Source organism: Uloborus diversus, chromosome 2 (genome assembly GCF_026930045.1).
Source record: "Uloborus diversus isolate 005 chromosome 2, Udiv.v.3.1, whole genome shotgun sequence".
NCBI lineage: Eukaryota > Metazoa > Arthropoda > Arachnida > Araneae > Uloboridae > Uloborus > Uloborus diversus.
This window is the reverse complement of record NC_072732.1, coordinates 174,106,608-174,127,603: the sequence shown is the minus strand read 5'-3', so window position 1 is coordinate 174,127,603 and position 20,996 is coordinate 174,106,608. Positions and strand designations below refer to the sequence as shown.

The window sequence follows — 20,996 nt, the reverse complement described above, 5'->3', positions numbered from 1 at the left end:
CATGAACTGAAACCAATTTACATTACACTTGCACTATTTTTCTATAAAAAACCAAACTTTTGGGTAGACGTTCCTCCGAGTTCCGCATAAACTGCAGCACTGCCTAAGAGTTATGATTTTTAAGAATTTTAAATTAATTTTGAAGTGGTAATCACTGATGGATGAAATCTTTTACTTTGTATATTCAGTGTCTTGGGAGATTTTGGAGGACAATCGGTGCTCTAATATATAATGTCTTTTTTCATGACATTTTGCTTCCTCTCTCTTTGTTTTTTTTTTATTCATTAAATAAACAAAATGAACGAAATATGTGTTCCAAAAAAATTACTCTATATTTAGCTTAAAAAGTGCACCTAGCATTTAGTTGTTTTTTAATGATGCACATAAAATCAGGTCTTTCTCACGTCGCAAATAGATTCTATTCTCTAGAAACTATTTTGTTTCATGTTTAATGTTCCCCTTTTGTTTTTAGCTCGAAGAAATATCTACTATGATACACAACATCCGGAAGGCTTGGAAAAGATTCGAGAACTGGAATGCCAAACCAAGTACAGACCCATTGAGGTTGAAGAGAAACCTATTTGCAAACCTTACTTTGTGTCTGAATTGAGAGGAATCACGGAGTACAAAGAAGGAGATAGCGCTCATTTCGAAGCAAGAGTGGAACCCTCGCATGACCCGGACTTGAAGATTGAGTTCTTCCACAATGGAAAACCATTAGAAGCAGGTTAGTTTCGATTCATGCCTCCTTTATTTTGTTCCCCTTCCTTGCCATTTCATACTTTAAACAATCAATTTATTGCAGTTGAAAACGTCTTAACGGGTCTTAATAATCAATAATGCATTAATCTATTTTAAAAATACAGTAAAACTTGTAAAGTTGACCACTCTTGTTAACCACCTTTCTAAGTTGACCGCTTCTTTCAGGTACAGAATTAATCCTACACTGATAAAAGAGATTTCCTAAAAATGAGACAAAATCGCTTATTTTTGAGAACATCACATACTCAAAATGGCTCCGAGACAATTTGGTTTATAGTTGAATAGCAAGAGTTCATTCTTTTGAAATATAACCTCTTCTCAAAAGCGATTCACCATGTTCTCATTTTTGAAATACCGCTCTACTCAGAAATAAGCACAGACAGTATATTTCTGAGAATAGAGCTGCTTCAAAAATGAGAACATGCCGAATTGATTTGAGAATTCGAATGTCTCAAAAATTAGCACTGCTGTATCATTCGTGAGTATGGTACTTTGCTTCTTTGCTCGCCTGTAGTTCTTGCAAAGACAAGTAGTCCATGGACTTATGCGCTCCCTTTGGGAGCTTAATAAGTCTGGACGGGCCGTAATCGAGCTGAAGCCGATACACTTTATAAATACGCTCAGTCAAGCCCTGGTTTCCTAGAAGCGAATCGCCGATCTTCGACATCGCTCCTCGCCGTGACGCTGAAATCAAAGTCAAGTGAATTCCGGCATGGCCATTCACGACGTCAAATTAGCTCGGACACGCATGTGCAGAAGAATCAAGTTTTCGCCTCGGCGAGGAATGACGCCGACGATCGGCGTGTTCGCTTCTAGGAAACCAAGGCTTTAATCTTTAAACTGGAAGCAAAAAATATTTTTCACAACAGTGAGAAGTCTGCTGTGAGAAATTCAAACACCGCTTTCTTTTCTGCGCATGCGTTACTTTTGAGATAGTCTGCTTACTTAAATTTAAATTCGACATTTTCTTATTTCTAAGTCGAAACTACTTGAAAAAATGAGAGGATAAATGTTTTAATTTCTAAACAGATGATTTTTAGCAGTATATATCATACAAAACAACCTCTTTAAGTTTACCACTAAAGTAATGCACCGCAATTGGTCAACTTACACAGGTTGCATTGTGATGGGATAAAAGATGCATTGATTAAAAAAATTGTACTAAGTGAGCCCAAAATCAGAAAATGATAGAATTTTACTCTATAGTTCTTTTTTCTCCATTGTAACAAGTGCATTCTAAGTTCATTTGTAAAAGATGTTCTACCTCTTATTACAGCAACTAGGTTCCATGTGACGATAGACTTCGGATACATTGCCTTGGATATGAGCCATGTATATCCTGAGGATGAAGGACAGTACACAGTTAGAGCTTCTAACAGTCTTGGAGAAGCAACAAGCACCATCAATATTCGTGTCCACAGTGAGTAGCTTCAAATACGTTCTTATCAAACCAGTCAGTTACCAGTTTTGGTACAAGCACTGGTAGCAGATCGAAATATACATGTTTTTTTTTTTTTTTCGAATTGGAAAACAATTGACGCTTTCAAAAGTTTACCATGCATGAAGGCTTGTAGTTGCATCTTTTGGATCTCAGAAATGCCAACCTATGGAATGAAATAGCATTGGAAATAATTATTTACAAAAATAAAAAATAAGTTTAAAAGTACTATGTTTAAAAATACGTAATATCCTTACTTTTACGTGTTATTCTTGCGTAGTTACATAATACGCTAAGTACTGTGAATAACGTCAGCATAAGAGTAATTCATTTGTGCGTCAACTTGATGTATGCAGAGTGTAGCTGATGCATTTTTGAAAGACTTTTATAATATTGAAAAAATGATGTCAACAAAAGCGTTGGTTTTATTTTTTGATAGGAAAATAACTAGAATATTCCATGAAACTTTGTTTTGGCAATAAAAAAATTGAAAAATTCAAAATAAAACGTTTCAACTATACCCGGTTTCCCGTATCCAAAAATTTGAAGTGGGCCGTTTTAAAGAAAACGTGCAATAACACTCTCGAAGTTTAAGTTTAAACTGTTATAGAGTTTTGACTCGTAACTATATATTTGAAGCTACATTTTAATTCACTCCTACAGGCAAATCGGGTGTTATCTCCGATACGCAGCATCCCGAAGGCCTCGCCAAGATCCAAGCTCTTGAAGACGAGTCCAGAAGACAACCAATGGAGTACGTGGAGAAGAGAACTTTCCAGAGACCTGTGTTCACTGCCCCTCTGCAGAATCTTGACTTGGAGGAAGGTCAGAGCGCACATATGGAATGCAGGCTGATACCAGTAGGAGATCCCACGCTTACGGTGGAATGGTACTTCAATGAAGCTCCTTTGCAACCGAGTAAGAAAATTTTAGAGTTTAGACAAAAAAAAAAAAAAAAACAGTAATGTCAATTATTGTTTTTATTATTAAATGGTCGGTCATCTATGGGCCAGATTTGCAATTTATTTTAAATTTTAAGGTTACAGCACATTTTCGTGTTCTTTGAAGCTTGTGTGTCAGTTTTGATTATCCTATGTTCGTCATTCCTTGACCATATTTTTTTTAATATTCACAGCTTTCGAACTATTCTGCGCATATTTTATCACTGAAATGAGTGTAATTATTGAATCGCTTTTACGTTTATTTTGTTTAGGTTCAAGATTCCAAACAACTCATGATTTTGGTTACGTTGCTTTGGACATTCAATATGTGCGACCTGATGACGTAGGCGTATATACGTGCAGAGCACGCAATGAACTTGGAGAAGCAGTGACTACAGCAAAAATTAGAGTGCAAAGTACGTACTAGTTATAAGAGCTCATTGAAAGTTTCGTATTGTGCGTCAATATATTCGTGTTATTAAATGCAAAACTTTCGTATTTGCATTTAATAATATCATTACTCATTTTTGAAATATTTTACTTAAAAAAACGCCTGTTGTTTCTCAGTTTTTCAATGAAACGAATGTCGCAAAATAACTTATAAAAGCTTTAGTGTCTTTTATACCATTTTATTCACATTTCAATTTTTACAGAGAAATATTTAAAATATTTTTTCTGCTTCAATTGTTTCAGAGTTACATTTTAAATTCCATGCTTCAGCAATTACTTTTGAGACATCGTGCTTGTTTACGTCAATAAGTGTCGACACATGGAAATTAATGTATTATAAAATTAATGTATCCCTGACGCAAAAATTGCGATTTTTGTACGTCCATCAATCGTCACCCATAAATCATTTACTATTGTCACCTATTTAAATACATATGTATTTTTGAAGCATCGCATTTCGGTGTTATTTTTTAGCAACCATATTTAGATAAAATAACATACATTTTTAATCATGATTATTGAGTTAAAATCACGAAAATGAATCCCTTCAGCTGCAATACATCCCCATTTCTCATTGCAGCCAAAGCTTTCATCGAGCTTCAAAGCCACCACCCAGAAGGATATGAAAGGATTCAGGAGCTGGAGAACTATAAACAAGCACCCTCCACGGATATGCCCGAGAAGGCGTTCGAAAAGCCCGTGTTCACTGTGGCTCTCTTTGGTCCAAGCGAACTCATGGAGGGCATGCCAGCCCATCTGGAATGTAGAGTGGTGCCCATTGGCGATCCCGATCTGAAGATCCAATGGTTCGTCAATGGTGTCGCACTTAAACAAGGTACAAACATTTCAATGCGAAATTAGAGTTTTCTCAATAATTTAAACGTATAAAGTGATATAAGTGGACTCATTTCTGCTATTTTAAAGTACACTTCAAAAAAAAATTCCGTAACGTAACTGGTAATTTCCATGGTATGTCTCGGTATTTCACATTTTTTCACCAATTTCCTTTGAAAATAAAGTATTTTCGACAAAATTTTCTTGAATTACTCCAAGTTGAACGAATGCAGACTTATTACTGTAGGAAAAAATGGTTTTAACTACCAGATTAACTTAACGTACTTACTAAATTTATCGTCTTAAAAGTGATTACGGCCCATCCAGATTCATTAAGCTCCCAAAGAGAGCGAATAAGTTTCTGGATTCCACAGCTTTGCAAGAACTGCAAGCAAGTGAGATGCTTACTTGCAATTCTGACTTAGCGTTGGCCCTAACTGCTATAATACTTTTGCAGCTTTCTTGGTAAATCAGAAAGGCACAATCTACTATTTAAAACCTACTTATTTTTTCTTTGAAGGTTCCAGAATTTTATGCTAGATATTTCTGTATTATTTAGAAATATTTAAGGATGATTTCAGGAAGGTCACTGACTTTTAACGGAAAATATTCCGTTTTTTTTACAAGATTTGTTACTGGCAGAAATTGGGCGCATCAGTTGCCCATTATTTTCCAAGAACGTTTCTGAATCGTTTACATTGTAAAGAATAAATTCCAGAAACTAGTAAAATTTAGAAGGTTTTTTCTCTCTCTATTTTCAATTTTTTTTTTCCTTTATCGCATCCAGTAACGAATACTTTCTTTTATACATTTTTAACCACACACATAAACAAAATTATAAAGCTATTAATACAAACATTCAATTTTCCCAATAGCTGCTCGATTCCGGGAAATTCACGATTTTGGAATGGTGTCTCTGGACATTGCTTCAACCATCGCTGAAGACTCAGGTGTATACATGTGCAAAGCGGTTAACAAAGCTGGAGAAGCCGTCACTACAACGTCGATGGTCGTTAGAAGTAAGTAATGTAAATTTTGCTCCTTATTGGCAAACTTTTATGGGGGGAAAAAACATTATTTGTTTATGAAATTTCAACTACGTATTCCGAATGGCAATCCTTTTATTCTGACAACCTTTTTTTAATGGTAAATAAAAAGAATTTTGAAACCAAATCACATAAATTTCTGATTATATATCGCTCATTTGGAAGAAAATTGCCTCAATACAAAGAAATGTATTTTTATAGGAGAAGCGTTCGAAGTTGAACTCATTGGGCAATTTGCATTAAGAAAAGTAAATTTTCTGTGCTCTCCAGTGGCTAATATTAGAACAAAACATTTGGTATTATTTTCCAAAGAAGATAACGTCATTTGAAGCCCCTTTAAGCAAAAAAAAAAAAAAAAAAATAAAATAAAATAAATAAATGAAAATAAAAATAAATAAAAAATTAAAACTTTCGTATTGTGGCACTCTTTTTCCAAACGAGCGATATATATACATATATTTAAATCTCATTTTAAAACTTGTTAAAACTGACTTGCCATTTTGAAACAATCATCACATAAATAATTACATCATTTGGCAAATTATTGAACCCTTTCATTTGTTACATACAATATTATTAAGAGCTGTTGTGCAATCTAAAAACGCTTGCTGCGTTTTTTAAATTTGCTTAAACCATTATTAAAAGTGTTCTAATGTGCTTTTGTCTTTATTCATCGGTTGAGTAGAAATAAGTATTTCTGAAAAATAACAGCGGACAAATATATTTTTAATAGGTCTTGGCGCCAGTGTGATTGGTGAAAGTCAACACCCAGAAGCATACTTGAAGACTCAAAAATTTGAAATGGGACCCGTCCGCCCTGCAGAACCTGAAGCCCCAGCTCCAAGGGCTCCATTCTTCACGGAACACTTGGTGAACCAAGATACACTGGTCGAAGGACAGTACATCCACCTGGAGGCACGTGTTGAACCCGCTACCGATGAAAAACTCAGAATTGAGTGGTACAAGAATGGAAAGCAATTAGTCTGCGGTAATAACGCAATTCCGTTTGCTTTCTTATGAGGTTCATTCTGCTACAAAGCAATTGTTTGAGAATCCATCCTGAATAAATTTAATTCTTAAGTTTTGCATGAGGGCCGACATAGTGGTGTATTGGATAGACGTTGTTCTTTTACGCCCCAACGCGCAGTTTCGAACTTCCCTCCAATCGGTGGATTTTCACGATGTAGAAAATCGACAGCGTCCATCTCGTATGACTATGCGGTATGGGATCCCTCGAGTGCTCGTTTGCCTTGAAGTGCACGTCACAGGACTAAATTTCTAGAGCAGTTTCGCATCGAATAAAGCCCAGGTGCCTCCCTCTGATGGGGAAACAGGGTGCAAAATTCTCATCGTAAAAGCTATTGCCGATAGTGGTGCCACGTTAAAGATAGGATGCTATATTAAGGGATCGAACTAGGTCTGCAAAAGGTTGTAGCTCTAGCGCAGCCCCATTAGAAAGAAGAAGATGTTTTGCATGATTTAAAATCTCTATTATGCTGTAAAATCTAGTACAACAAGTTAATTCTTTGAGGCTTTTTTAGCACAAGTCTAACGAAATTCAATCAAATGTGTCCTTAATGAATACAGACATACTGTACTTTTTTTTCTCGAAAATATTTTTCGGGATGCATTTATTGATTCACTACAACTGTACAGTGCATGATTGACATAATTTTAGGACTAGTAGCACCTTTACCGTTTTGCAACTTATTGAAAGCACGCATGGTTTTGATTTTTTTTCCGCATGAGTAAATCAAGCAAACTAAAACTAGGAAACCTTAAACTAAATGTTTCTATTGTTATCATATACCAAAGTGTATTCTTAAGCTCATATATACATACCTTCTTTGGAAATGAATCTGTAATGGAGCTTTAAAAAATTATTATGTCTGCGGTTTATTATGTAAAAAAACGTTACTGTACCTTGTTTTTCATACACATTATTAAACGTACGTGAAGGATTGAGATAACTGTATTCATATATTTTTTACTCTCGAACTTACTACTTACTTAAAAAGACTCTAAAATATTTCTTTTTGGAAGCAATGTTTTTCAAGTTTTGTTGGATCATGATGAAAATCTTCCAATAAATGGAATGTTAATTTTGTTCTTCTTTTTTCTTTTAGAAAGTCAAACAATAAAAATATAACCAAGTAGAAAAGAAGAAGTGTTCTATATTTTTTCGTTTGAAATAGAATTATAAGTAGTTTCTTAACCTTTTTTAAAGGTTTTACTCAGGACTATTAGAGCAACATTTATTTTTGCTTCCAAAACTTACAAAGGAGGGAAGTTCAAAAAAATAAAACTACTTAATACTTATTACTTTTATAATGTATGTTTCTCTTAATGTTTACCTGTTTACATAACGTTACTATTCATCACTATTTTATTTTGTCTATTTAGGCACTCGAATACGCACAATGTGTGATTTTGGATTGGTATCTTTGGATATCGTTACTGTAAGACCCGATGATTCTGGTATCTATACTTGCAGAGCTGTGAACGAAGTCGGTGAAGCCATTACAACTTGCACAATGAAAGTAGAAGGTAAACTATTTTTACTTTTTATCATTATATTTTACCTTAGGTAGATGTGTTCGAGTGGCATAGCATATCAATTTTGTTGATGAAATATTTCTTCCTCGTCTTTCATTACAGATCGTGAAAGTATTATCTACCGTTCGCAACATCCAGAAAGCTTGCCTAGAATCCAGGAATTAGAGAGCTGGCAAGCAGTCAGTCCAGAAACTCGTGAACCTGCCTATGAACAACCCATCTTTATATCTCACCTCAACAATTTGGAGCTTAAAGAAGGTCAGCCTGCACACTTCGAATGCAGAATTGAACCCTACAGAGACCCTAAACTTAAAATTGAATTCCAACTTAATGGGAAACCTTTGCCATCCGGTGAGTAATCGGTTAAGCAATCCTTATTCTAAATTCGATTGCAAAGATTTTTTTTAATGTATTTTGTATTTATTGTACAGGATGGGTTTTATTATAACACATTTCAAGAAACTCAAGAGCTCTTGTTGTAACATTACGACGTGATTAAGAAAAATATTTTTAAAGACTAAATCAAAATAAAATCAATGTTTTCTTATAAAAACATTAACTGCCAATTTTCATTTAATAAAATACGTACTCCAAAAGTGAAATTGAAGCAGAATTTTCAAATTTCTTGTGCAGTAGGATTTTTCTTCTGAATTGTTTTTTTAATTAAATTAGTTTCGGGGATTAAATTCTTTTTTTTTCAATACACTTCGCGTTAAATGCTGTTAATTAGTTGAAACTACTAATTAATTGGGGCTTTATTTAAAAAAATCTTTTAAAGGACTAAATCAAATAAAATCGAGATTTTCTTATAATGCCAGTAACTGCATATTTGCAACTGATCAAACAAGTACTCCAAAAGTGAAATTGAAGCAAAATTTTCAATTTTCTCGTATATTAAGACTTTGCTGGTCAACACTTTTTTTTAATTAAATTAATTTCGGATTAAATTCATTTTATCCAATAGATTTCGAATTAAATGAAGTTAATTAGTTAAAAATACTAATTTATTCATATGACTTGTAAAAGTGAACAAAAGATTATCTTTCGTTTCTTTATTATATATTATTTATGATTTCTTAAAATCAGGACTCTTTTCTTACGAAAATATTTTGAACTAATTTATTATTGTAAAAAAATCAATTTATTTAAGTGTTTTATTTTTTGTTTCCTTACACAGCAACACGTTTCAACGTGAGCAAAGACTTTGGATACATAACATTGGACATTTCACATACTTTAGCTGAAGATGCAGGAATTTATACTTGCAAAGCTACAAACGAAAAAGGACAAGCACTTACAACTGGGTCTCTCAAAATCATTGATGGTATGATTCAGGTTTTTAATCCTCATTATTCAAAATTAATTCAAAGACGACAAACTAAAACTTGTACGTAAAAAACTATTAATCAGTCATTAAGTGTTTGCATCGCAAATTTGTATGTATGGTTTTTAATTAAAGTTTGATTTAAAGTTTTGTAGAAAACTTAATTGTATAAGTCTAAGTAATGCTAGCTATTCTTATAAAATTTGTTCAACATTGATGAATCGTATAAAATATAATCATAGCACGGAAGTAATAAAAATTACTTCCGTGCTATGATTTTCTAGATTTAAATATTTTTGCATAGCATGAGATCGAACTGAATGATAAGTTCATTGAATGAATATACATTTTTTTTTCAAACGAAAAAACACACTTTTTGGAGCATTTTATTAACAACTAGAGAAAGAAAAATCGATTAAAGAGTTTTAACATTTAGTTCTTCTTGCTACTGAAACAGTTAATATCGTAGAAATATTAAATAGTAATACAGGGTAGGATTCAAAAGTAATGAGCCTTCGTTTAAAAAGACAGATTCATTGAGCTGGTCGGTATAGCTGACTAATAGGCTTCAAAGTAGGCACCTCTTGTATCAGTGCACTTCTCTCGGCAGCATTTTCAGGACTTAAAGGCATCCCAGAAGTCCTGCTCCGGGATTTCTGCAAGGGCTGCCTTGACATGTGCTTGGATGTACTCGATGGAGTCGGAATTTCTTCCTTTAAGAGCTGGTTTTAATCTTTAAAACAAGAAGTCAGGAGGCGACAAGGTTGATCCCAGAAGTCCTGTTCCGGGATTTATGCAAGGGCTGCATTGACATGTGCTTGGATGTACTCGATGGAGACGAAATTTCTTCCTTTAAAAGCTGACTTTAATTGTTGAAACAAGAAGTCAGGAGGCGACAAAGTTGATCCCAGAAGTTTTGTTCCGGGATTTTTGCAAAGACTGCTTTGACATGTGCTTGGATGTACTCGATGGAGTCGAAATTTCTTCCTTTAAGAGCTGATTTTAATCGTTGAAACAAGAAGTCAGGAGGTGACAAGGTTGAACTGTAGGAAGACTGGGGCACCACGAGAACGTTGACTCGAACCTTCTTCACTCTGAGGCACAAGTTTCGCGCAGACTTTCCACTTGTGCAATTTCTCGGTAACAATCCGTTGCATCGTTGTCCCCCATAAGTCCAGGGCTTCTGCTACTTGGTAGAGACTCAAACGCCAGTTCGGGTTCAAAAATTCACACTCGTTTCACATTCACTTCTTTACGGGCGGATGACCAACTTCGAGACTGGGGTTCGTCAGTCACTTCTTCCCGGCCCTCAAGAAAGACCCCGTGCCACTTTTTGAAAGGAGATCGGAAGCAGATTTGATCGCTTTGAGTTTCTCTAACGTGCCGTGTCACTCACCACCGTATAGAGGCTACTGTTAAGGCCAATGCTACCACTCTGAAAGTTGGAAGTCAACTGCACTGTAAAGTCAACAACGACCCCCACCACCGTCGCTGTCAAGCTGAGCGTGCTGCAGGGAGCGCACGCGTCTGTAAAACGTGAGGCTCATTACTTTTGAATCCTACCTCGTATGTCCTCAATTTGATAAAAATTATGTAATTTTTCTACTTATCGAAACAATAGTTTCATTTCAAAACTAGTTTTTATGATAGTTTTATCTTAAACTTTTAGTATATTCGTTCAAAGTTTGGAACTTATTTTTCCAAACATTTTTTACTATTAGTTAGAGAGTTTAAATTATGAAATTGTAATTAATGAAAATTATCTTGAAATTGTTTGACATTCAATAAACTATTTAAGAACGTTTGTTTTTCATGCCAAACAATTTAAGGTGAAAAGAAAAGGAAAAGAAAAAAAAATATAAATGCTATTTTTAAATATTTTTTTTTAATTTTTAGATAAAGAATTTGTTATTGAAAGAACTACTCATCCTATGGGACAAGAAGGCTTGTCTAAAGTACGTGAGGTAGAAGAAATGTATCTGTCAAAATATCAGGTAAATGAATTTTAAAATAGTTTGTTTAATTTTTTCGTATTTGATAATCTGCAGAGTTTGAACTAGATTATTTAGAAAAGTTTTTTTTTTTTTTTTTTTTTGAATATGTATGTTTAAAGTGGAATCTTTGCAAGGAAAAAAATTAAAAAATATATAGAATGAGAAATATAGAAAATACAGATTTCTTTTGCGTTTTAAAGTTCCATGTTTTTATATTCATATAAAGGCTGAAATCAACTGTTTATACAGAAAGAAAGCGCACTGTGAGAGAAAGAATATCAATCATAACACTTATGTACTTATTAAAACTAATGAAATTTTGCTCTTATAACTGAGTGGCTAAATTTTCTATGTTTAAAATAGGTTATTGAATATTTTTTCTTTTCTTTAAGACTCATATTGATGATACGGAGCTTCAGTATCCAAAGCCTGTGTTTGTGGTTCCTCTGCTGGAAAAGTATGCCGTCAATGAGAGTGAAGGACTCAGGCTGGAGTGCAGAGTAGAACCTGCTGCTGATCCAAAGCTGACAATCGAATGGTTCTTCAACGGAAAGCCACTGAACATTGGTAAGTGATGTCGATTCGTGTTTTTTTAGTATAATGGAGGACTTTTGCCTAATCTTCAGCTTGTTTCATAAGAAGATATTAGTGGTCCAACGATATTTTGCTAAAATTTGAAACAAAAGAAATAAAAGTACAAATGGAAAACCCTCCTCTTTTTTGAAGTCGGGTAAAACATTAGCATTTTGGTTAAACTATGTGTCTGACATTATTGCAGATTCAGCTAACGAAGTGTAAATTAATTAAGCGAAATATTTTTCTTTCAAAGCTGTAATAGAACAAAGCCTTACAGGTTTACGTTATTTTATTATACGCCTCAAAATTTTACACATTTTTTTTAAAAATACAAATGAGATATTATTATATTTTTCATTAAAAACAGAAAAAAAAATCTGAAACCATAATGAATTCTTCACAATATGAAATGACTTTTCAACCACTTGATGCTGTATATTCCACAGGTCAAAGTGATTTGATAATTAACCAATGTAAAATTTTAAATTTATATATTTATTATTTTATATTTTCTTTAACGCATTGAAATGAAAATTTTTATGAACCAAAGTTATATTGAAACAAAAGTCTTCAAGCTTGTCAAAGCGCAAGTACATTATAAGAATTTCCATTAAGTTAAAATTTAAGATGCAAAATTAACATGTAAAGTTAATTCTTTCTACATTAATATGGTTAATCCGCTGCTTTGAGTTATAATTGATTTCATAATAATGTTCTGTTTTTAGGAACACGATTCCAGTTGACCAACGATTTTGGCCAAGTTGTTCTGGCTTCCACTGACATGTGGGGCCGTGACAGCGGAGTCTACACATGTAGGGCATACAATGCAATGGGAGAAGCCTTCACCTCTACTACTATACATTGTGCAGGTAAGAAACTACTAGTTCTCATACGTTTAATCTGTGTCAACTTAGTCTGTGTACATTGGTAACAAGTCGAAAAACTAGTTAAAGTTGAGGGTAAACGTATTTTATAATAATAATGTTTAAATTCATTGCGCATAGTTTCAGTTTAAACCTATGTAATAATAAACAGCAAACGAACTGTTTTCCACAGTTTCATTAAGAAATGTTCTTTGTAAAAATAGTAAAGTCGAATTCGCTTGTAACAAGCACGAAGGGACTGCTATATTTGCTCGTTATAACCGAGTGCTCGTAAAAAACGGGTTCGTGAAAAAATCATACAAATTCAAACATACTTGCTTTGTACGGTTTCTGTTTCGGAACAGTGCTAAAGAAGCTAGTTAATATGCTTTGAACTGTCTTATTTTGCCTTTCTTGCTTTACTGTTTTTCGAGAAATGCTCATTGATGGAAAAACATTGTCATTTGCAACTCTGTTCCAAACTAGTTTGAAGCATTTCAGCATATCAAATCTAGGCCATCAATAAAGACTTTGTTGAGCGTGGTTCAGCTTGAAATTCGTCACATTTTCTGTTATCGTTGAAACGTTCATAACTTTTTCCATCTGCTTTAGTTTGAATTAGAGTTACAATAACCTCGGAAATGTTCCGGAAGTGATAACGCTGGCAGCAACTAATCAAAAAGTATTTTTTTAATGCTAATCTACTCCACAAATTGAATAAAAGTGCCGTCATCCCTTCTCTTCAGGATTTTTGACAGATCATAAACTTTCGGTTGACTTTGAAAAGTTAAAGGAATTTTTCCATGAAAGAATCAACTGAACTGGAAGTCAATAGAAATTTCATGAATCACACAATGCTGCTCGCTTTAAACGGGTTTTGCTCGTGACAAGCGAGTTATGCTCCCGTAGACTTAACATTGCACCAACCAAGTAATTCTGATTTCCTCGTTAAATACGGGTTCTCATTAAATCAGTGCTCGTTATAAGCGGGTTCAACTGTATCGTTAAAAAAACTCTGTCTTTGAAAGAAAAAGCACAATTTAAGGCATAGTAAAGAAACCTTGAATTCAACATAAGCAGAACACTATTCGGTAAATGAGCTCAAAAACTAAACAGTAATACACAAAAAATGAGGGTTAATTTTTTGAAGAAAATGTAATTATAACTAAGTTACAATGACAATCCAATTGACAGAATCTTTAAGCAACATGACTAAGTTACCATTCTCCAAATTTGTGTTCCTACTTTCAGCCAAAGGCAGTATATATGAAGGAACTCTTCATCCTGAAGGTGAGAAGGGTCTCGAGAGTATTCAAACATTGGAGGAGTCCTTACTCAGATCAACTGATCAAGCCATCACGGAAGATCAAGGCCATCCACCAATATTCACTTCACACTTCCAGAACTTGACCAACTTGACAGAAGGTGATATTGCTCATTTTGAAGCAACTTTGGCACCAGCTGGAGACCAGACGATGGTTGTGGAATGGTTCTTCAAAAATCAACCTTTGAAAGCTGGTACGTTTAACTCATTCTAAAAAAATACGTTTCGTTTTGCGAAATATAGAGAGAGATTTCTAGGGAAAACAATCCATTAGATCTTATGAAAATTTAACAAAGGAATTAATTGGGTTGTTTCAGAAATTTTATTTTATTTTATTTATTTATGTATTTATTTTTGAAAGAGAGCATGCTTAAAAACACAGGTTTTAACCATTTTTTTCAAATAACTTGACAAAGTTTAGTATTTTAAATATATTATTTTAATCGGTGCGCAGACTCAATTTCATTTTGACGCGCACTTTTCAAAGCGCAATATTTTGGCATTAGATAAAAATAAAAAATAGTATGGTGCAATAATACTAATGAACTTCATTATTGCTTCAGAAAAGATTTAATTTAAAATTCCTATTATGATTGCTATCAATAAAACTGTTTAATCGCAACCATTTTTTTAACTACGCGTAAACATTCAGCGTGCCAATGGCCAAAAAATACATAACTTTTGACATCATTAAGACCACGCCTTATTTCGAAAATCGGGCAGTTCAAAAAATGTAATGAAAAATAACTATTGGGAAAATAAAAGTTTTCATGGCTCCTTTTTTCTTTTTTTTTTTTTTTTTTTTGCTTATGCAATTTTAGTGATAAAAAGTAGTACTTTTGACTGAAGAAAAAAACCCTATTCTCAACTGTAAGAGTAAAGTTATCCTAATTGTTATAATTTGTTTCAAGATTTTTTTCTTTTAATTCGAATATAATTTATTCTTTTTCTCAGGTCACCGCATACGAACTGTTCACGCTTTTGGAATGGTTGTTCTTGAAATTCTCGGCGTTGTTATGGAAGACTCTGGTGAATACACTTGCAAAGCCACCAACAAATGGGGTAAAGCTGAAATTACTGTGAAACTAGAATGCGTCGATAGAACTCGTGGCCAAAAACCCAAGTTCACCTCTCAATTGAAGAGTTTGACGGGACTGAAAGAGGGAGATAGTGCCCATTTCGAATGCCATCTCATCCCGATTGGTGATCCTGCCATGAGGGTGGAATGGTTCCATAATGGTGTTCCAATGAGACACAGTGAGTCCTCTATTCCTTTATTAGTAAAGTTGAAAAAAAAATGTTGCCTCCCGACAAAGAGTTTTAAATAACTTTCAATTTATTTTTACTTAACCTAATTTGAAATGTCTATCTGGTGATAATACTGTTAGAAGTAGCAGATCGTCGACGTTCAAGAAAAGTCAGAATGAACATAGAAAGTTTTAAGAATTATTTCACTTAATTATAATTAATAACTAGCTTTTTCATAACATAACTTAAGAGCGCACTTAAAAGTTGTACTTAGTAAACTTATTGTAAGATTTAAACATTAATAAATTTTCTTTTACTGTTTTTATTGCCATTTAAAACTTTAAATTGACTTCAGCGCTAAACCAAAATTTTTGCTACAGGCTTTTTCTCCAACGAAGACGAGATGATATGTGTATATATTTTTATTTCCAATGGCAAGAATTTAAGACAGCTACAGATACAAAAGAACAACTGAAATAATTATATAACTAATAGACAAATATACAAAAAATGTAAGCAATGAAAACGCAACCGAAGCAAAAGTCTATGAATCCAAAAGGCCCATGGCTTCACAGTATCGGTCCGAAAGAGAGTGTTTGGATAGAGCAGGGCAAATGACAAGATGGTCAGCATCCATGATCCGTCCCTGATCACAAAGACGGCAGAAAGGACTTGAAATGATTTGAAAACGCTGTAGGTGTTTTGTGAGATAGTCACGATCAGTGGTGATCCTTAACTTTGCCACCATTCTATTTCTGAGCGATTTTGTAACTGATGAAATATTACCTTTCCATGACTTTTGACTTACGATACGATCTTGGTTCTAATTTGATGTAACAATTTAAGTTGGCTTCACTCTATGTTTTACATTTCAGGTTCTCGTATCAAGACTTTAAGCGATTTCGGCTACGTCGTAATGGACATATCATTCGTTCACGTTGAAGATTCAGGAGAATATGTATGTGTGGCGACGAACAAGTATGGATCAGATACAACTAGATGCACAATCGAATGTACAGGTGAGACCTTCTATTCAGTTTTAAGTCGATTAGTCATAAAATGTTTTTCCCTTGTTCATCCAAGATAAAAAAAATAATTTACTGATGAAAATTGAATGATGTCTTATGTGTACCCATTAAAATCCGATATCAAATCTGATGATACCTCAATGGCTTGAGCTGCATTTTTTTCGCCGAAAGACCTTGAGTTTACTTACTAGCTAAACTTCCAGTTAGGGCCCTGAATTTTTGAACTTTTGTTGAATTATGAACGTTAATAAACCCAATGATTTTTATTTTTACTCTTCGTAATGTAACTTTTTTACTGTATTTTTAATTTTGTGATATTGTATTATTTTTATTCCATTCATTAAGAAAATATTTATGTTTAGGACATGGCAAAATCTTCCGTGATACACTTCAACCTCAGAGCCTTGAAAAGATTGCTGAACTTGAAGGGTCTCACTCTCTATACAAATCTCAAATATCCATCGATGCTAAAGTAACGGAAGCACCGAAGTTCACCACACATATCAAGGAAGTCAGCAACCTGGTGGAAGGACAGAGTGCACATTTCGAAGCATATCTCACACCCACTAATGATCCGAATATTAAAGTTGAATGGTATTTTAATGGCAAACTGCTTGGAGCAGGTAAATATCTTTGCTGATTATTTAACGATGCAATTTAAGAACACTAATATATATTTAATAATATAGTTTTATCAAAAGCTGAAGATTTTTGTTTTGATTTTGATCTTGAGATATACAAATTTAAATGCATTTAAAACAAGTTGCATACATTTATTTGAATGCCGTATCGTTTTATATTAATTGAATTCTGTATTACATTTAACCGATCTAATATATCTTAATTTATCTTTAATATCATCATACTTATTTCGCTCACTTCATAAGTGCTTTATGCAACTTAATTTTTACAAAAAAAGTCGATTAAAATTTATTGTTATTATATTTACGATCTAAATGTTGAGTTAGATACCACGGCTATTCTCAGTTTAAGTATAAAAGAGCACATACCATTGATGTAAACTTTATAATGTGGATTCATGTTCATTGTGTTTTCTCTACGTGTTCTCCTCTTAGGTCACCGCTTCAGAACATTTCATGACTTTGGAATTGTAATTTTGGATATCTTGTACTGTTACGGCGAAGACACTGGAGAGTATATGTGTAAAGCCACGAACAAATTTGGAAGTGACATCACGAAAACTACACTGAAATGCCGATGTAAGTAACCTTTTCGAGCCAAAGAGTTAAATGTCGTTTTCATCACGAATATTAGCTAAAGAAAATAAAATTTCAGTAAAAAGATTTAATGTACCCAGAAAAAAGTCAGTTAAGGCATTAATAAAATTAAAAAAAAAAATGAAAGAAAAAAAAGTTTAGATTAGTTCAGTGAAACCATAATTTTTCGTTTTTAAATATACTGGGTTTAAACGACGTAGAATACAGGCAAATGTTGAATAAATACGGGAATCACATAGAAATTAATATATATTAATATACATAGAAATAAATATCATGGAAATCAAATAGGAAAAAAACTGAAGGTAGTAAAGTTGACTGTTTTAAATGATATAATATTTGAATTTTACGAAAAGAACATTATATACATACCGTTACCATTTTAGATCATTTAAACACATATAGTTGAGAATCCGGGAGCTTAGATTAAAAATAGTTTGTAAACATAGATTGCTTTTTAGTTATTGAGTTCAAAGTAAATGCAGCATCCGAGATTGAAATACTTTTCAAGTTTCTTTTCTAGTCTTTATGAGAAAGTAAATAAGTTTCACTATTTTTAAGTTCTTTAATGCAATATTGAAAGAAGGGACGAGCTGCGCTTCCGTTTCGTCTTGTTCATCGTCATTGGTGGACGAAAAAGTCCGTAAAGTCGCTACGGATGGAGCAGTAGCATTTCTGTTATCATAGATTAATTTTCAACAGCATGCATCAGCTTTAAAAAAGCACAAAATGAAACATATTGCTTATTTTTTTTCTCGATTTTTTTACTTCTCAGGGAAAACGTAAAATATGGGAAATTTATTGTTGACGAACTTTCCATCCGAGTTAAATTAACATTATAAGTTTACGGCAAAACTGGGACCTGATGAAAAAAACGGGAAAAACATAGGTTCGGGTACGTAAAATCGCGGTTTCACTGTATTTCAGTTTCTATTACTTGAGCAAAATTTAAATTTATTTATGAGCGTTCAAAATAGAAAAACCAAAACTTTTTTATCATGCTAAGGTTCGTCTTTATGTGATCTAAATGGTGAAAATATTTGTCATAGATGTTTCCATCATTTTATACAGCTAAAGTGTATCATTTTTCTCTTCTCAGCTAAGAGTTCCATCATCCTGGAACCTCAACTTCCGAAAGAGATGGCCGACGGCAACCGCCGCATCATGGAATTGGAAGAACATTTGTACCGATCTCGCGGCGAGTACCAGGAGGAAATTCATCTGGAAGCTCCCCGATTCACTGTGCCTCTCGAGAACGTCACCGATCTGAGGGAAGGAGAGAATGCGCACTTGGAGGCAAGGCTCACACCAACCGATGATCCAGATTTGAAAGTGGAGTGGTTCAAGAACAGCAAAACACTCAAAGCAGGTAAGAAGACATTCATTAAGATCAACAATGAATATCGATTTATCGGGGACTAAGAATCTGGGTGAGTGTGAAGCACCCTTCTGTATCCCACTCTTAATTTAAGAATCGTACAATCAGGACTTAATTTTAATTTTCAGCTGCATCAAAATCTAGATTGAAATCTAGTTATTCATGAGTGTGCTTAACTACAAAATTTCAACTAATATTCAAAAAAGAAAGACAGAAAGAAATGAAAAGTAAACGGAAAAAGAAGTATGGAAATATCAACTGCAAGCAAACATCAACAAAAAATTTAAATGATTAAAATAAATGCACCTCATATCTTATTTTTAATAAAAAGGTGCGAAGAATTTTAGATATTTGTTCAATTTTAGGGAATTATTTTTATTGCAGCCCATATACGAGTTGATCTCTGCCGTGATGAAGTTCTGTTATGTCCCTAATCTCTATTTCGATTGACCCACACTAAGTATAAACACTCAACTTTCTAAACCGTTCCATACTTTAAATATAACCACAGAAATGAAAGCAAAAAATTTGCAAAGCGAAAAATGTTCGTCGTGAACGTAATAAAAACAAAACTAATAAAAACTCTACAGAAAATGTATAACCTACAGGATTATGTATAACTATGTGTAACAAAAAGGATACTATGAACTGACAACTTAACGTCTAGTTTCTTATGTTTTTTTCAGTGTTTTGTTGATTTATTTACTACAAATAAAAGACTAGTTAATGAATACTATTGACATTGATATGACACTATTTTAACAGTTCTATTGTACACTAACATGTAATCTATCATTTGTTCTACGAGAATGAAAAGCTATGTTTTTTAAAAAAAGGAAACATTTTCCAGGAACTCGCATCCGTACTATCAATGACTTCGGCTTTGTGGTCTTGGAAATCAGTCCAATTTATCCAGAAGACAGTGGACTTTATTCCTGCAGAGCTACAAACAAGGTTGGAGAAGCCGTTACTACATGCACGCTCAAATGTTCAGGTAAAACATTTGAATTTGTATGATAAAAATTCTAGCAATGTTGAGTTTGGAAGCTTTTTTCTACTATTCCTTCTTGGATCAAAACATGCGAACTTTTAAAGTCAATCTAATTTTTATCACCTAAACCCTTTGAAGGGCAGTGGTCACGCTGCGACGCCATTTTTTTCTCGAATTTTGTGAATAAAAATCACTTTATTCCTTTTTTCAACTTAAATAAACAACAATAGGTAGCCAGTAAAATAAAAGTATCTTCTGTTCTCTCAATTTTTCGTTCAAATCTACCAATTTTCGAACCCAAAAATTAGACTTATTTGCAGTGTTTAACAAGTTTCATTTTATTCTAAAATGTTTCGGTATCCCCCCTACATATGTGGTTTTTATTTGGATAGCTACAAGACTAGAACATCCCTTGAAATTAGCAATCGTAGTATTTTACCACCAAATTTATTTACTTTAAAGATATAAATCTGTTTTCTTCTGCAGGAAAGCGTAGCATTATCCTGGATACTCAGCTGCCGGAAGGTATGGAGAGTATACAGAAGATCGCCAGGTTTGAAGACATCTCCTCGGCACGCATCTCAGAACAGTGGATGGACGTTGAAGTGCAGCAGCCTCCTAAGTTCATCACGAAACCCCAGGACCAGACACTACCCGAAAACTCTCTCGCCCACTTCGAGTGCAGGCTGACCCCCGTCAATGATCCCACCATGAGAGTCGAATGGTACTTCAATGGAAAAACTCTTATTACAGGTAATATTTTTTTTTGTTTATTTGCGGTGGAAAAGTCTGAAAGATGCCCAGTGGCTCAGTGGCAGCATTTTTCACTTCCACCCTGGGTTCGATTCCCGGGTTGACTCAATCGACCATCCCTTAGGTGGGTCGATAAAATGAATACCAAGCGTGCTTTGAAACTAAACCTTAGGGGTTCCACGCGCGGTGGACCACCTAACCGGAACATCTGCCTTGCGCCCCAGAGATATCAGTGAAAAAAATTGAGATGGG

The 20,996-nt window shown here is 33.9% G+C and overlaps 1 protein-coding gene across 2 annotated transcripts in view; it reads left to right on the top strand.

The window, feature by feature from the left end:
- The window catches only part of LOC129216163 (titin-like), a 279,902-nt gene that overhangs the window by 74,723 nt on the left and 184,183 nt on the right, over positions 1–20,996 (top strand). For both annotated transcript variants that reach the window (XM_054850333.1, XM_054850332.1), the window contains exons 36-56: positions 473–727; positions 2,039–2,182; positions 2,864–3,118; positions 3,414–3,557; positions 4,172–4,426; positions 5,301–5,444; positions 6,205–6,459; positions 7,875–8,018; positions 8,130–8,378; positions 9,205–9,351; positions 11,248–11,345; positions 11,738–11,912; positions 12,647–12,790; positions 14,036–14,302; positions 15,063–15,365; positions 16,232–16,375; positions 16,747–17,007; positions 17,461–17,604; positions 18,722–18,991; positions 19,851–19,994; positions 20,478–20,744. In XM_054850333.1, the coding sequence (XP_054706308.1) occupies positions 473–727; positions 2,039–2,182; positions 2,864–3,118; positions 3,414–3,557; positions 4,172–4,426; positions 5,301–5,444; positions 6,205–6,459; positions 7,875–8,018; positions 8,130–8,378; positions 9,205–9,351; positions 11,248–11,345; positions 11,738–11,912; positions 12,647–12,790; positions 14,036–14,302; positions 15,063–15,365; positions 16,232–16,375; positions 16,747–17,007; positions 17,461–17,604; positions 18,722–18,991; positions 19,851–19,994; positions 20,478–20,744 (4,209 nt within the window). The remainder of the gene's footprint in view (positions 1–472; positions 728–2,038; positions 2,183–2,863; positions 3,119–3,413; positions 3,558–4,171; positions 4,427–5,300; positions 5,445–6,204; positions 6,460–7,874; positions 8,019–8,129; positions 8,379–9,204; positions 9,352–11,247; positions 11,346–11,737; positions 11,913–12,646; positions 12,791–14,035; positions 14,303–15,062; positions 15,366–16,231; positions 16,376–16,746; positions 17,008–17,460; positions 17,605–18,721; positions 18,992–19,850; positions 19,995–20,477; positions 20,745–20,996) is intronic.